Source organism: Phacochoerus africanus, chromosome 3 (genome assembly GCF_016906955.1).
Source record: "Phacochoerus africanus isolate WHEZ1 chromosome 3, ROS_Pafr_v1, whole genome shotgun sequence".
In the NCBI taxonomy this organism is placed as follows: domain Eukaryota; kingdom Metazoa; phylum Chordata; class Mammalia; order Artiodactyla; family Suidae; genus Phacochoerus; species Phacochoerus africanus.
In genome coordinates, this window is record NC_062546.1 from 175,753,809 (window position 1) to 175,769,950 (window position 16,142).

General features: G+C 43.6%; 1 protein-coding gene across 1 annotated transcript in view; it reads left to right on the forward strand.

The window, feature by feature from the left end:
• The window catches only part of CPO (carboxypeptidase O), a 28,575-nt gene extending 26,124 nt beyond the window's left edge, over positions 1–2,451 (forward strand). Inside the window, exons 8-9 of the mRNA XM_047770471.1 lie at positions 1,127–1,211; positions 2,063–2,451. Coding sequence (XP_047626427.1) covers positions 1,127–1,211; positions 2,063–2,325 — 348 coding nt within the window. The 3' untranslated portion in view covers positions 2,326–2,451. The remainder of the gene's footprint in view (positions 1–1,126; positions 1,212–2,062) is intronic.
• Positions 2,452–16,142: the final 13,691 nt, after the last annotated feature.

Below are 16,142 nucleotides of genomic sequence, written 5' to 3' on the forward strand. Positions count from 1 at the left end.
GACTGTCAAAAGGGTATGCAAGGACATTTATCAGAAGGCCAATAAACACAATCAATATACTAGGACCTCAGTGAGTGACTCTGACCTCAGGAAAGGGTCTGCAGAGAGCAAGGCTGAGACTTTAGAAATCATCTAGCTCGGAGGAATTTCCAGGGCCATAAGGCAACATGGTAGTAGGTGTGGGAAAGGGCGTCGTTTCCTGTTCTGAAATTCTATGAGCCCAAGAGAAAGTATCAAACACCTTAAAGGAAAAATAAGAGGGTTGTAATATGAGAAGTATGAAAAAAAAAGGCTATGGGAGGAAAAAACTGAGGAGAGAGAATCCAGTCGGGGCAATCAAGAAAAGCCCACAGAGAAGTTAGCATTTGAGAAGTTCCTTTGAGGTTGCATAGAATCTCAAGAGACAGAGATAAGAGGTGAAAGGCAAGAGGCAAGGCATACCAGGTAGAGGGAATATTCTGAGAAAAGTCAGAGATGCTGAGGAACATGGGACATGTCAGGGGACCTATGGGAGAACTTGACTTTGATTATATTCTAGGGTGGGATCTAGAGAATATGATGCTGGGAAAGTGAGTTAGGTCCATATTGTACAAGATCTCAAATACTAGACTGAGAAGTGTGCATAAATGCACTGGGCAACTGAGAGCTACTGAAGGTTTTTCAGCAGCACCATGATATCGTCCTGCTCTACAAAGGTTCTCCTGGAAGTCAGGGGAGATCCACTGGGATTAATGATTGGCAAGAGGAAGGAAAACTTGTTAGAAGATGACGATAGTCCATTTCAGAGGTAATAAGACTGAAAGAGAGTGATGGTCCTGGAAATACAACTTGGTAACTATAGGAGAAAAGAGTCAAAGATGACTATAGGATTTTCACATGTTGGGGGTACATGATAGACCGGAACTATGAAAATCAAAGCAGCCTTTTTAGTGGGGGAGAGGATGGAATTGGTCTTGAGTATGTTGAGTCTAAAGTACCAGCAAGCTACCTAGGTATAGATGTTCAATGGGAAATAAGAAAGATGGTCTGGAACTCTGAGGATGGAGTTGGACAGAATAGCAAACCCTCTGGATTGTTGGATTTATTTTTAACACCAGATATCTGTCTCTGCATTTCCCACCTACAGCTCCAAGTTGGACAGAAGGCAGCAAATGCATTGAAAGCAAAGCATGGAACCAATTATAGAGTTGGATCAAGTGCAGATATTTTATGTAAGTATCTTTTTTTTTCACCTCTTCAATAGTATCTAAGGCACAAAAGAAGTCAGTGGACTTTGGGGAGTGGGGTGAACAGGATAGAAGAGTTCCTTGGATCAACAGGAAATTGTGCAAATCAAAATGACCAAGGATAAAAGGGAGTCTGTACAGATCCAGAATTGTGCTCTCTAGGGATAAGGTGTGAGCTAAAAGCAAAAATTAATAAACTGGCTCAGACCAGAACTTGTTCTGGCTTCAGTTAAAAGGAGCTGGCGGTGAGAAGGCAAAGGAGTTAACGGGAAAGACATTTTCCAGGGACCCTTGGTCAGTTGATTCAGTTCCCAGAGGACCATCAGGCTAAGAAAGCAAAGCAGGTGGGGCTGGAGTGAAGACTTAAAAAAAAAAAAAAAAAAGAATGTAGTTGAAAGGAGAGTGCACGGCTTTCTGCATCCCCAACCTCCACTTCCTCCAGCCCCTGGAAGACCAGCAAGATGATATTTTCCTAATATCTTTCCTATTGGACATTTTGTTTCTGTTCCTTTACATGTCACTTCACCCTTACCTTCCAATATTAGATTATCTTGTCTTTGATTCAGCTGAGAAACTTTAACCAAACCTCTGCCATGTACCAGGCATAATGCCAGGTATTGTGGGGGTGGCGAGTGGAGACAGAAGCTGAACAAGATGTAATTCCTACCCTACAGGGGCTTAATATCAAGGAGAGGGAGAAGACAGCTCTCCATAAATCCTAATATGAAAGAGTGGATTTATTTTGCTGGATTGAACCTTTATTCCATGAAATGGCCATAGAAAGCTGTCCTTTCACAGGACAGCGTGTAACTCGGCCTTCATGTTTTCATTTGTAGATGCCTCCTCCGGGTCTTCAAGAGACTGGGCCCGGGACATCGGGATCCCCTTCTCATACACATTTGAGCTGAGGGACAATGGGACCTATGGATTTGTCCTGCCAGAGGCTCAGATCCAGGCCACCTGTGAGGAAACCATGGAGGCTGTGCTTTCAGTCCTGGATGATGTATACGAGAAATACTGGTCCGCAAGCAAGGCTGAAAAGGTGACGACTACTGCTGTGGTGCTGAGCTTGCTAATGTCCTTCACGTCTCTCCTCTAAGTGCATCCTCCTCGGGTCCCCTCAGCCCACGTGATGTGGGGACGGCTGCATGAAGGGTGTTTGTGGCTCTGGAGGAACCAAATAGCTAGAAATAACTTCTATTTCAATAAAGATGAATTATCTTTGCATTTTAATGTTTGTTCTGCTGGTAATGAATTTTTATTATTTTAAAAGAGTGTAATATTTGTGATTGCTACAATAACGCTACAAACCAAACCCCTCCATAATTCAGTGGCTCACAAACCTATAGGTTGGCTAGGAAGTTCTGCTGATCTTGGCTGTGCTCACTTTTCTATCTGTGGTCAGTTTCAGGGTAGCTGCCCTGGGGTCTAGAGAGGTGGTTTTGTTTGTTTGTTTGTTTGTTTTCCCCTCCATCTAAATTCTTTGAAAATTTTGCTCGTGCCTTTAACCCAAGTTCGTACTTAATTTCATGTAATTGTGTTAGCAGCAGGATTCAGAAGACAGAGTTATATGATCTCTCTAGATAGCTGATGCTGGTTTTATTTACGTGTTTAGTATGGTATTTATTTATTCGAGAACATTTTTTGAAACTCTACAAGGTACCTTTTGCTAGGCTCTGGGGTTACAGTGGTGAATAAGGTGGACATGGTCCTTGTGCTCCTGGAATTTCTGTTCTGGGGGTGAGACTGATTGGAATGGACACAGCCACACACCAGACAAATCTCAACGCAGAGGAGCTGTGATAGTCAAGAACCCAAATACATAAACTAAATAGTGCAGCTGGTGACAGGTGCCATAAGAGAAATGAAAAGTAAGCAGAGAGGTAAGCAAGGGCCAGATCGTGTGTTTACAGATACTCAGACTTAATTGGACCGTCTTGTCTGTTTTATTTATTTATTTTTTATTTTTTATTTATTTTTGGGGGGGGTGTCTTTTTGCTATTTCTTTGGGCCGCTCCCTCGGCATATGGAGGTTCCCAGGCTAGGGGTCGAATCGGAGCTGTAGCCTCGGGCCTACGCCAGAGCCACAGCAATGCGGGATCTGAGCTGCGTCTGCAACCTACACCACAGCTCATGGCAACGCCAGATCCTTAACCCACTGAGCAAGGTCAGGGATCGAACCCGCAACCTCATGGTTCCTAGTCGGATTCGTTAACTACTGCGCCACGACAGGAACTCCCCGTCTTGTCTGTTTTACTCTATGTGCTCTTCTGGTAGCATCCATGGCTGTCACTGCCCATGTACCTCTAAGTGACACCTTGAAATGGCACTAAGCACTTGTCAGGCTTTGAACAAATGTTGTCGCTGTGACCGGCTGACAGGGCATCCTTTGGTGTTCAGACACCCATTTCCGAATTTCCTTGTTGGTCGTGGTCACAATATACTTCTTGGTTGTAACCCTTTTATTGCCTTTCTTTGTCCTCTTTATTTCTTCATGTTTTGCCCGTGTGTGGCTGATAAGGGTCAGAAAGGAAAATGTCAGGGGCCCTGGGGCTTAATGAATCAGAGCACAGCTATTTACATAAAAATGCCAGCTCCACAATTGTGGCATTGTCAGGAGAAAACGGTTGGGTTTCCTCAGTGGTCAGCCTGGGCGGAAAGAAAACTAGCATGGCCACCACTGCCATGTTCAGGATGAAAGCTGAGTAGCTGTGGCTTGAGACTCAGGTTATCAGCTTTAATCTCGCCCTCATTTTACTTCCTAAGGCGGTCTGTTAGCAATTTGGACCTCTGCGTACTATAGGAGCTCTGATCTGCAAAGCTTAATTCATGTCTAAAGATTGATTCCACAGCCCAATAAGGTTGGAAGGGAACAGATGGAAATGTAAGCTCTCAGCATGCCTGAAACCTCCCACAGGGATCCTTCCAGAAGTCTAAGACACAATCATAGCTTTCTCGGGGGTCTTCACATGGCTCTGAGGGTATGCAAAACTGAGGGCCATGACACGTTTGTTTCTTCCGAAGTGAAAGGCTATTTGTTTTGTTTTGTTTTGTTTTGTCTTTTTAGGGCTGCATCCGTGGTATATGGAGGTTCCCAGGCTAGGGGTCTAATCGGAGCTGTAGGCTACGCCACTGGCACAGCAATGCCGGGATCCAAGCTGTGTCTGCAGCCTACACCACAGCTCATGGCAATGCCAGATCCTGAACTCATTGAGCGAGGCCAGGGATCAAACCTGCAACCTCATGGTTCCTAGTCAGATTTGTTGACCACTGAGCCATGACGGGAACTCCGTGAAAGGCTACTTCTTTGTGAAAGGCTAAGGGCAAGGCTAGAACAGTGATGCATGGTCACACTGATCTTTCTCAAGGATGCTGTCCACTTTTGGGTCTTAAATGGAAATAATTTGGGAAAACGTCACAACTGATGCAACCGATGCAGTCCTGAAAGTATCCTGCACTGAGGTTCTGTTGGGTCAGGGGTTTGATTTTATCCTAATTTAAAGCTAGGAAGTTAGCTGTGGCTGTTTCATAAGTGTTAGAAGACATGAAAGCCCTGAGTTGGAGACAGGCTATAAACACCTGCAACCCAGGAAACACCATGAACAGCAGGATTACTCGGGTTTCCCTTGCTCCCAAGTTTGAAGATGTTGCATTCTCAGTTGGTTACTCAGTTGGTTACTCGTTACTCATTCTCAGTTGGAAAGAAATTTCCACCAAATTTGGTTGATGCTTTTTCCCCCCTGTAACCATTCCTACAAAGGAGTGACATCTTCTTGACTTATAGGTGAATTTAGAGTTTAAAATAATGCAAGATGATAAATTCAGGTGGGATCCAAGCTTCTGGCTCTAACTTTTTTTTCTATATCAGTGCCTAAATTTATCTTTGTTTCCATTATGTATGACCAAGCTCCTGTTTCCTTTCTTTTTCTTATGCAATTTAGCAATCTCCTTGTACATTACTGAAAATATATTCTTCATATCACCTGGTATTATTTTTACCTTCTACATATAATTTGAATCTGGTAGAAAGTTACCATGGTACTAAGAGAAGCCCACTGCCCAAGAACATATAAAATTGTAATACTAAATACAAAAGAGTTTAAAATATTAAATTAATAATTATGAATTTGATACTAATTCTGTGATTAGGATCCTTTATGTGTATTACTTTGTGTAACACTCATAAGAATCCTCAGTTAGGTACTTTTATTAATTTGATGAACAAGCTGAGATAAAGAGAAAGTAAGAGGCATGCCTATGGTCACACTGGGTTTTTTTTTGTTTGGTTGGTTTTTTTTTTTTTTGGCTTTTTAGGATTGCACCCATGGCATATGGAGGTTCCGAGGCTAGGGGTCGAATCGGAGTTGCATCTGCCAGCCTATGCCTCAGCCACAGCAACACCAGATCTAGCTGAATCTCTGACCTACGCCACAGCTCACAGCAATGCCGGATCCTTAACCCACTGATCTAGGCCAGGGATCGAATCTGCATCCTCATGAATGATAGTCAAATTCATTTCCACTGAGCCATGACTGGAACTCCCATATATATATTTTTTAATATACAATTTTTTTTCATTATAGCTGGCTTACGGTGTTCTGTCAATTTTCTACTAACAGCATGGTGACGCAGTTACACATACATGTATAGATTCTTTTTTCTCGCATTATCATGCTCTATCATAAGTGACTAGATATAATTCCCAGTGCTATACAGCAGGATCTCATTGCTTGTCCATTCCAAAGGCAATAGTCTGCATCTATTAACCCCAAGTTCCCAATCCATTCCGCTCCCTCCCTCTCCCCCTTGGCAACCACAAGTCTCTTCTCCAAGTCCATGATTTTCTTTTCTGTGGAAAGGTTCATTTGTGCCGCATATTAGATTCCAGATATAAGTGATATCATATGGTATTTGTCTTTCTCTTTCTGACTTACTTCACTTAGTAGGAGAGTCTCTAGTTCCCATCCTCTTCTTAATCATTGTTCACTGATGAAATAATTTCTTGGGATAGGAATCTTCTAGTTCTAGAATGTTAGAAGTACTGACTAGTGGCCACTGATGGTACTTCATCCATATCCCTTCAGGTCCCTTTTCGTGCATCTCTTAATGTCCCTTCTGCTTGCCTCCAGCAGCTCACACCTGTGTGATCTTTTCCAATGACAGCCCTTGGGCTGTGGCATATAGGTTGCCTGTAGCCTCAGAGAGTTAGATGGGAGTTCCACCCACCACCAGAAACTCCCAGCCCTTGCCTGGATGGTAACTGATGGGTCCAGGAGTATGAAAGCACAGTCTCTTGCAACAGGTTGGGGAAAACTCCAAAGTGTAACTCATGTCCCAGAGATACTATAGGATAGGTTGACGTCACCTTCCAAAGAAATTTCTCTGAGGTTATACCCATGCTTGGCTTCCTGCCTCTCCTTGTCCTGAGTCAGTTTCTCTTGACAGAACCTCCTGAATAAGTCACTTGTACATGAATCCTCACTTCTGTGTCTACCTTTGAGGAATCCAACATAGGACAACTCCCTTGGGAATTGTTACCAAAATATAATACATTCTTAATTTCCTAAAATGATCTTTAACAAAAGTATTGCTATTATTTAATATTCAGAATATGCCTGGGGATGACATTATGTGGACAAAAAAAATTTTTTTTTTGTCTTTTTGCTATTTCTTTGGGCCGCTCCCGTGGCATATGGAGGTTCCCAGGCTAGGGGTCCAATCGGAGCTGTAGCCGCCAGCCTACGCCAGAGCCACAGCAGTGCGGGATCCGAGCTGCGTCTGCAACCTACACCACAGCTCACGGCAACGCCGGATCGTCAACCCACTGAGCAAGGGCAGGGACCAAACCCGCAACCTCATGGTTCCTAGTCGGATTCGTTAACCACAGCGTCAAGACGGGAACTCCACAAAAATATTTTTATTTTGAAGGTGTTATCATTCTGGAACATGTGGAATCTTGTTCCATAAAAGACTTTCGCTTTAGGAAAACATAGGCATTTCCAGTCTGATCTGTATTAAAGGCACAGTAAAAAAAGATTAGGCGTTACGGACTTGTAAATTTTGAAGTATCTGGTGTTATTGTAAGATTTTATGAGAAAATAATAGCCACTTACAACAGTTTTCTACTCTGCCATAATCAGACTGCGTAGTCTTTTTCTTAGCTACTCTGAAAAAGAAATTTTATTTCTTTCTAAGGAGTCATTCATTTAAAATAATAACAATAAAAAATAAGGCTGCAAAGAGCTTAAATGGTGAGTGTATTAACTCCTTTCCTACCTGTGTGTTCCTTTCCCCTGGACCTCTTAATAGGTTTTTTTCCTGAGAATATATTCTTTTAAAAAACATATATTGGTGCAAGTCAACTCTAAAAATGGTGTAAATAAAAAATGAACAATCTGGAGTTCCTGTCTTGGCTCAGTGGTTAGTGAGTCTGACTGGCACCAATGAGGATGTGGGTTCAATCCTTGGCCTAGCTTAGTGGGTTGAGGATTTGGCATTGCCATGAGCTGAGGTGCAGATCACAGACTCGGCTCAGATCCTGCATTGCTGTGGCTGTGGTGTAGACTGGCAGGTACGGCACCTATCTGACCCCTAGCCTGGGAACCTCCATATGCTGCGGGTATGGCCCCAAAAAGCAAAAAAAGAAAAAGAAAAAGAAAAAAAAAAGAAAAAGAGAGAGAGAACAATTGTCTCTCTTTCCATAAATGGAGCAAAAGCAACCACATAAACAAAGAGGAGGCAAGAAGGAATATGTATTCACTGTTGAACCTCCCCCCCCCCCACCAAAAAAAATCCAGTTGATGAGGTAGAGAGAGTCCTGAGAAGGAGAGGTGGAAAGTCAAGTCACAATCAGTTGGATGAAGGTCCTGAATGCTAGACAGGAGTTTTGACCTTATTCCTATAGGCTGCAGGGAGCACCCATGCACAGGGATGGTAAACACCTGTTGTGTAAAGATTAGTCTGGAAGGATGAATTAGAATGAGAGGGTTGGAGGGAAAACATCTAAGGCAAACAATTCAGAAAATATATCGTGCCCATGTAATTGAAGAAGACTTCGGTTGAGTTGGTGGCCATAAAACAGGAAACAAAGAGATAGAAATCTGAAAGGTTGTTCAGAAAGATTCCATATGGGGTCTATTTGAGTATGGAGACGTGGGAAAAGAAGGGTTGAAATTACGGTGAGTGGCTGAACAGAAAAAATGTGGTATGATAAGAACATGAGAATTTGTCTTAAGTAACTTAATCTCATCCCTATCAAAAAAGGTATAACAGAGCAATGCTGAATACAGACCTACAGATCCCTGGAGCCCAAAGGGAAGCAAAATGGAAAAATGATGAGTCATCACACTTCAGGCAGAGAGTAGGAAATGCAAAATTGTGGCGTAGAAGTGTCAGTGGAAACGTAAGGTTTGTTTCCCAACTTTAAATCAGGTCTCCAGGGCCAAGAAACATGGTATAAGACAGAAACTAGTATGATCATACCCTTAGGTTGCAAAAAATAAATCTTGACCAATGGGGGGGGAAAAAAAAATCAAGTCTTCAGGAACAAGCCACCCTTCATTTCAATTTCACATTTGAAGTCTTAATTTAAAATAGAAACTCAGTAAAGCTTTAAAAAAGTTGAAAAAAATAATATCCACCAGCTTCTTCCTGCACACACACTAATTTACCCTATGACATTTAATTTAGAATTAGGTTTACAAGTCTATCACTTTAAAGGTTGACTATTTCCTGTAATGCAGTTGCTTAAATTTGTTTTGCAGCAGAATTCTTATTTCAAATTAAAATTTTTCCTTAAAGCATGATATAAAAATCAGATCAAAACAGCACTGTTCAGCCTACTCTGGGGAGAGGCATGAACAGTGAGTGGATCTGGATGTTTCTCTGCCCTAACCACCCCCCCGCCCCGAATTTCCCTGCAGTCATGGAGCACTTTCTGTTTTCTCTCTGGGCCCTCACTACTCAGAGTGTGGTCCACGGACCAGCAGCGTCAGTCTCACTTGGGAACTTGTTAAAAATTCCAATTCTCAGGCATCAGACCTTGGATTTAACAAGATCCCCAGGTAATCTGATGCTCTTGAAACTTTAACGTACACCGATCGCCTGGAAAGCGGGTTCAAACACAGATTCTCAGGCCACTAGCAGTAGATATGTGATGGAGCATGAAATTTTGTGTGTTTAACCAGCTCCCAGGCAAGGCTGCTGCTTACTGGTACTTGGACTAGGACACACTGAAGAGCAAAAGACTAGGGCAGCTGTTCTCAGTAGTGCTGGCAAGCATCAGAATCATCTGGAAGGCTTGTGAAACGTGGCTTGCCGGGCTTCAGCTCAGTTTCTGTGTCAGCAAGTGGGGCCCAAGAATTTGCATTGCTACCAACTTTTCAGGTGATGGTGATGTTGCAACGCCAGGAAACACTTTTTGGAAACCACTAAACTGGAGCAGTTGGCTTATTGTTAAGATAAAGATGCTACTGGGTAGGCAGGGAGTACCTTGACTTATTTTCTTGGGTAAAAGGGGGTAAAAGGTAAAAAGACAAAAATCTATTCCATCAAGGATCTTAGAGTCTAGTTCAAAATAAAGAAGAGTAAATAAACGCTTCACACAAGGCCCCGAGCACAGAGCTGAGAACAGAAGAACTGTGAATTCAGGAGCCACGTCAGGTGTAGGGGCTAGGAAGGTTTCACCTACTTGTCTTAAAGCTGGAGCAGTACTTGCAAATGGTCTGATTGCTTAAATTATTTTCTTTGTCTTTGGATATAGGATATCTTTTTTGGTAGTTTCCAGTCTATTTTATTGATGGTTGTTCAGCGGTTAGCTGTAATTGGAGTGTTTTCATGAGAGAGGGTAAGCTTAAGTCCTTTTACTTTGCCATCTTGTCTGGGGTTTCTGATTGCTTAAATTATCTGTGCTCTATGCAAGACACATTCTTTCATTGGAGATCCTGATAATAGCCATGGATTTCCCATTCAGTTATGCTTTAGCGATTAAAAACATCCTCAAAGTATTGAGGCAGAATGGCACAGGGTGGGATGGGGTGGAGGTGCCCAGTTGGGAGCCAGGGGCTTGTAGGGGAGCAGTGGAGTCAGGGACAAGCCTGACCTAACCAATTCTCAGAGTGGGGATGAAGAGGCTGGGAAAAAATTCCCAGTCAAGAAACACCTGGTTGTCTCTGGATCTTTGCCTCGTAAAATAAAAAGTCAAGCATCTGATGTTGGCCGCCATCCCTGGCAATTGGAGGAAATCCCCAGAATCCTGCTCTTGAACAAATGGAGGTCTCAAGCTCTAGGGCTGAGGGGTGTGCCTGCTTCCAAGGAACCCAGGTGTTTTAGGCAGATTTTTCTTCAGATACAAGGCACCGGAACCCCAAAGAGCCTGGCTGGCTTTAAACCAAAAATAGAATTTTTTAAAAAAATTAAACTATAGTTGATTTACAATGTTGTACCAATTTCCGCTGTACAGCAAAATGACCCAGTCATACATATTTATACCTTTCCTTTCTTATATTATCTTCCATCACGGTCTATTCCAAGAGACTGGACAGAGTTCCCTGTGCTGTACCGTAAGACCCATTGCTTATCCATTCTAAATGTAATAATTTTGCATCTACTAACCCCAAACTCCCCATCCATGCCACTCCTCCCCCTTCCCCTTGGCAACCACGAGTCTGTTCTACATGTAAAAAGTGGGAATTTATTGATCTGTCTAATAGAAATATATAGAGGGATTTCATGAAGAGAAGGATATGGGAACTCCAAAGATATTATCAGGAATAGTAATTTTCCATATTTTATTTTATTTTATTTTATTTTGTCTTTTTGTCTGTTCTATGGCCTCACTGGCAGCATATGGACGTTCCCAGGCTAGGGATCTAATCGGAGCTGTAGCCACCGGCCTACGCCAGAGCCACAGCAAAGCCAGATCCGAGCTGCGTCTGTGACCTACACCACAGCTCACAGCAACACCAAATCCTTAACCCACTGAGCAAGGCCAGGGATCGAACCCGCAACCTCATGGTTCTTAGTCAGATTCGTTAACCACTGCGCCACGATGGGAACTCCTGTAAAGCACTTTGAATGAGGTTGGTTTTCCAGGACAAAGTCACGTGTCCACCCTCGACCATCTTCCCCAGATAGAGAGCAAATGCTCAGCGAATGTTAGGAGTTAAGACTATTACTTTTACTACCCCAGCCCTGCTCTCATGGGAAATTCCAAAACACAGAAAGGGAGCTCCACTTACCATAGAGTAACAATCAAAAGTAAAGCACTTGTGAGTATATTGAGCTGGAGCTGCCCTCCCCCGTGTGTAGGGTATGTCAGATAGTCCCAGTACTCTCTCTTTTAGCTTCTGGTTTCTCAGCATCCTGTCACTCTGGGATCAGTAAGATGTTTCCCAGGGGCATCGCTGAAGAGGAGTTTGTCCCTTAAGAAAGACAGCTGGGAAGTTCCCACTGCGGTTCAGCAGGATAAGAACACAACACGGTCGGTCTCTGTGAGGATGTGGGTTCGATCCCTGGTCTCGCCCTGTGCTTAAGGATCTGGAAGCCATAGCATAGGTCGTAGATGCAGCTCAGATCTAGTGTTGCTGTGGCTGTGGCTGTGGCATAGGCCAACAGCTACAGCTCCAATTAGAACCCTAGCCTGGGAACTTCCATTGCAGGTGCAGCCATTAAACAAACAAACAAACAAACAAAAAGACACCTGGCCTGGAAGTCTGGGGTGGAGGAGGGGGGAGGGAGGCAGAGTACAGACGAGTGACTCTTTCCAAAACACATCCACTTCTCGGAAGCCTCCTGGGCCACTGCACTTACTCAGAGACCCAAGCCTCCCTGATATTACTAGGAAGAAAGAGTTTGTCTCTTTCTTGCAAGAACTTTCTTTCCTCTCCCTCCTATTGCCTTTATCTTGGACTGACCCAGTTCACTTCTGGTCCTCCGTGGGCCATCTGGGTTCTTTTCCCCTTTCCTTCGATAAGATGGTTTCTGTGTCACAGAGATGAGACACACACATATCCACTGAGGAGCAAAGAGTGGGGGTCAGCAGCTTCTTAAATATTTCGGTTATGAGGATAATGAAATGGAGACCAAAGGATCACTGTCTAAGGTTATCCAAATAGATTGCTTTCCAAGAAGGGATGAAAAGGAGAATGTCATAAACCCAGTGGGAAAGTACTGGATGCCTGGGGAGTAGGTCTGACCTCTTTTCGCCCTGACCTTTTCTCCAGGCTTCACTGGCTTCTTGCTGGAGGGTGGTGTTTTGATGCCTGGTCTTGGCAAGGGTTGCTCTCTCGTGAGATTTTTTGCAGTTGCCACCTGTAATCTATTCTGAGTTGAGGTCCAAATTTAGAGAAATGCGATTGTCTGCCCCTGGTAGGCAAAGACTTCTTATGTGTTCAGTCATCTACTCTTTATCCACTGTCTTTTATCTTCTTCCAATCATACTGGTCCCCTCAATTTGTCTGCATCTGGTTCCCGACTCTTGGCTTTGCGCTTGCTGTTTCTCGTTGGTCAGATCCTGCTGTTTCTGGCCCCGCATCCTTTCCAAAAGGAGCCTAGTGCCTCTGACCTGTCCAAAGTGAGGCTTGCTACTAAGATGGGATACATCTCCCGAATACTGTTTCAACATGACTTTGATCCTCAAAACATTTGACATACACCAAGATAGACAATCAGGAGATACAATGGGACATTTTGTTGGCTCTGAAATGGTGATGTAAGATCTGAGCAAGTATTCAATAAATAGTGAATACTGATAATTGTGATTGAGCGCTATAGTCACATCCTCCTTCTCTGTCCCATTTCTTACTCTTCCATCATTTCTTTCTTTTCTTTTCTTCTTTTTTTTTCTTTTTGTCTTTTTAGGGCCACACTCACGGCATATGGAGGTTCCCAGGCTAGGGGTTGAATCAGAGGTATAGATGCCGGCTTACACCACAACCACAGCTACTCGGGATCCGAGCTGCATCTTCGACCTACACCACAGCTCACAGAAACACAGGATCCTTAACCTACTGAGTGACAGCAGGGATTGAACCCTCATCCTCATGGATACTAGTTGGGTTCCTTGACCATTGAGCTACTACGGGAACTCCACCATTTCCTCTCATTAATAGCTTTCCTCGCTTATTTGCATTTGTTTGTCTACATTAATCCAACCAGACTGGGGAGGGACAAACTGAAGTTTTTAAGAAAGCAACAGTGGCCTTTTGCTAAGAACTTAGGTTTTACAGCCAGGCTTCCTCAGTTCAAATTCTAACCCTGCTCCATAGCCAGTTTGGGTTCTAGTTCTTGACCCTTTTCTACGTCCACTTGCCATGGTTGTGTCTAGGGCAGCATATACTTCCCATTGCTTGACCTTAAGCTCACCCATGTGACTTGCTCTGGCTAAGTTTTATGTAGGTGGAGAGATGTCCCAGTGCTATGAGTCTTAAGAGGCCAAATATGTTACTTTGTTATTTTTATCTCTACCATCACTATGAAAAGCACATACCCCAGCCAGGGCACTGGTCCCAAAGGGATGAAAAATACAAGGAACAGAACCACCCTAGTTGAATCCAGCTCATTAGGGCAGCCAGCCTCCTGTAAACCCAGAGGTGCATAGCCTAACTCGGTGCTTCCTGCTCTCTGCTGCAGAGAACCTGTAGTCGTTTGTTACACAGCATTATGACAACAATAGCTAACTGAATCTTCTCTCAGTGTCTTAAGGTCCTCTCAAATAATTTGAAAAGAAGAAATCAGAAGTGGACCTTTTATAGGGTTGCTGAGGAGGATAAATGAACCCATGCATATGAAGTGCTAATTAAACTGCCTGATACACAAGAACCAGTGAGTACTTACCTGTTCCTATCATTACCATGTGCCAGGAGTTTATGTTCATTATTCTTTTTTTTTTTTTTTTGTCTTTTTGCCATTTCTTGGGCTGCTCCCGCGGCAAATGGAGGTTCCCAAGCTAGGGGTCTAATCGGAGCTGTAGCCACTGGCCTACGCCAGAGCCACAGCAACGCAGGATCCGAGCCGCATCTGCAACCTACACCACAGCTCACGGCAACGCCGGATCGTTAACCCACTGAGCAAGGGCAGGGATCGAACCCACAACCTCAAGGTTCCTAGTCGGATTCGTTAACCACTGCACCACGATGGGAACTCCTATGTTCATTATTCTTATCCACGTGGGCTTCAGGTCTCCCACCTGCCAAGTGGAGAGAGATGAGGTTTAAACTGGTGAAATTCCAAAAGAATTAAAAGTTCTGTGTAAGTATGAGAGACACTTAAAGGATAGTTTTCAGGAACAGAGACAAAGGTGGTTCCCAGTGACCTGCAGAGGAGAAGCTGGAGGGTGAAACTTCACTGAAAGCTCAAATGGTAAACTACCCAGGTGACCACACGGCCTCTGCCAACAGATCAGGAAGGGAAGGGAAAAAGCTTCCTTCCAGGAACTGATGATAAAGAGAAAAACAAAGAACCAAAGATACAGGCCTTGGGTTAGAAGCCTGAATCCCTGAAATGAATCCTGAGTGTCCATATTTTACTGCTATTTCAGTGGAGTTCTTCTACTTCATCCCACCTTTGTGCCATGGATTTTGTCTTTGTTTTATACACAACAGGTCTGGGAGGGTTGTGGGGCTACAACCATGACCTTGTCAGAAGAGGTGGTGTCGTACCCTCCTGCCACATGGAAGGTTGTATTCCCAAATCACTTTCTTTAGGGCTTCTCTCCAGGGGTGGAGAAAAAGGACACGTGTCTACATAGGCTCCAGGGCAGAGCCCTGGATTCAACTTTGCTTTCCTGGAGCCAGGCTGGAGAAAGGTGTTGTCAGGGCTTTTCAGATGTGTGCTTCTGCAAGCCCAGGATTTTCCAAGGATGAACATTCAAACCTACTTTAGTATGAGGCCAAGAAATGGAAGAGAAGGGGATACCTTTTCTTGCAGGCACCAACCCAGGGGTCAGTTCATTTACAAATATTCCTGTGGCTCCTACTTCTCCCTAAAATAACCAGGGAGCCCAAAACTTAAACCTGAGCTTGCAAAGAAGTCTAGCTACAAAGGGCATCTTTAAATTGAGTGCCGTTAATATCACTCTGCCGAACATTGTAAACCAGCTATAATGGAAAAAATAAAAATCGTTAAAAAAAAAAAAAGGTCACCCTGCCTTTGTCAACGGTGGTGATGAAGTTTATTAAATCATATGCAGACCGTGTATGCACTTTTCTGTGGAAAGGATACAGGCGTTTTCACAGTTTTCAAAGGGTCTTCCAAAAGATAAGAATGACTGATTCAGATGGACACTAGTTGAATTTAGACCATTCAGTTAATTAACTGAAATCAATTAATTCAGTTAATGAGAATATTTTCTTATTTGCCTTTATGCAGATAATCGCTTATTTGTTATTTCAAAGGGAAAGCTATTGGTAGAGAAGTCCGTTACCCTATTCTTGTTCTTGATGATAGGGCTGATGTCTTCTCAAATGCATTTTGTTCTTCTAGCCCAAACCTGACAATGAACCAGCTCTAATCAATAAAGCAGTGTCTTAGAAGATCCACTGTACTTCTAAGACACAGCCATGTGTGCTGGCTTTCATATGCTGTGAGTTTAAATGGAAACACATAGGTGCTTTTCTGTGTCTAAAGTGCTTTCTGAAAATATCTCATTAGTTATCCCAATGCGCTTGCAAGGTGGCATCTCAATAAGCAATTGCCATGGAGCACACGACCGAAGTCAGGGCTGGCTCCTCTCTGACGCTCTGCCTGAGCAGGTGACTTCTGTCCTCGGCGTGTCCTTAATGGTACAAATAAGGTTACCGCTTCTGCCGAAGCTCCCGAGGGCAGGGTTGTACTAGTGCCAGGCACTCATTTACAGGAAGCAGCGTCTGTTACCAGCCTTGGGAGCAGAAGGCAGGAGTCATGATCACCAGTGGCCTC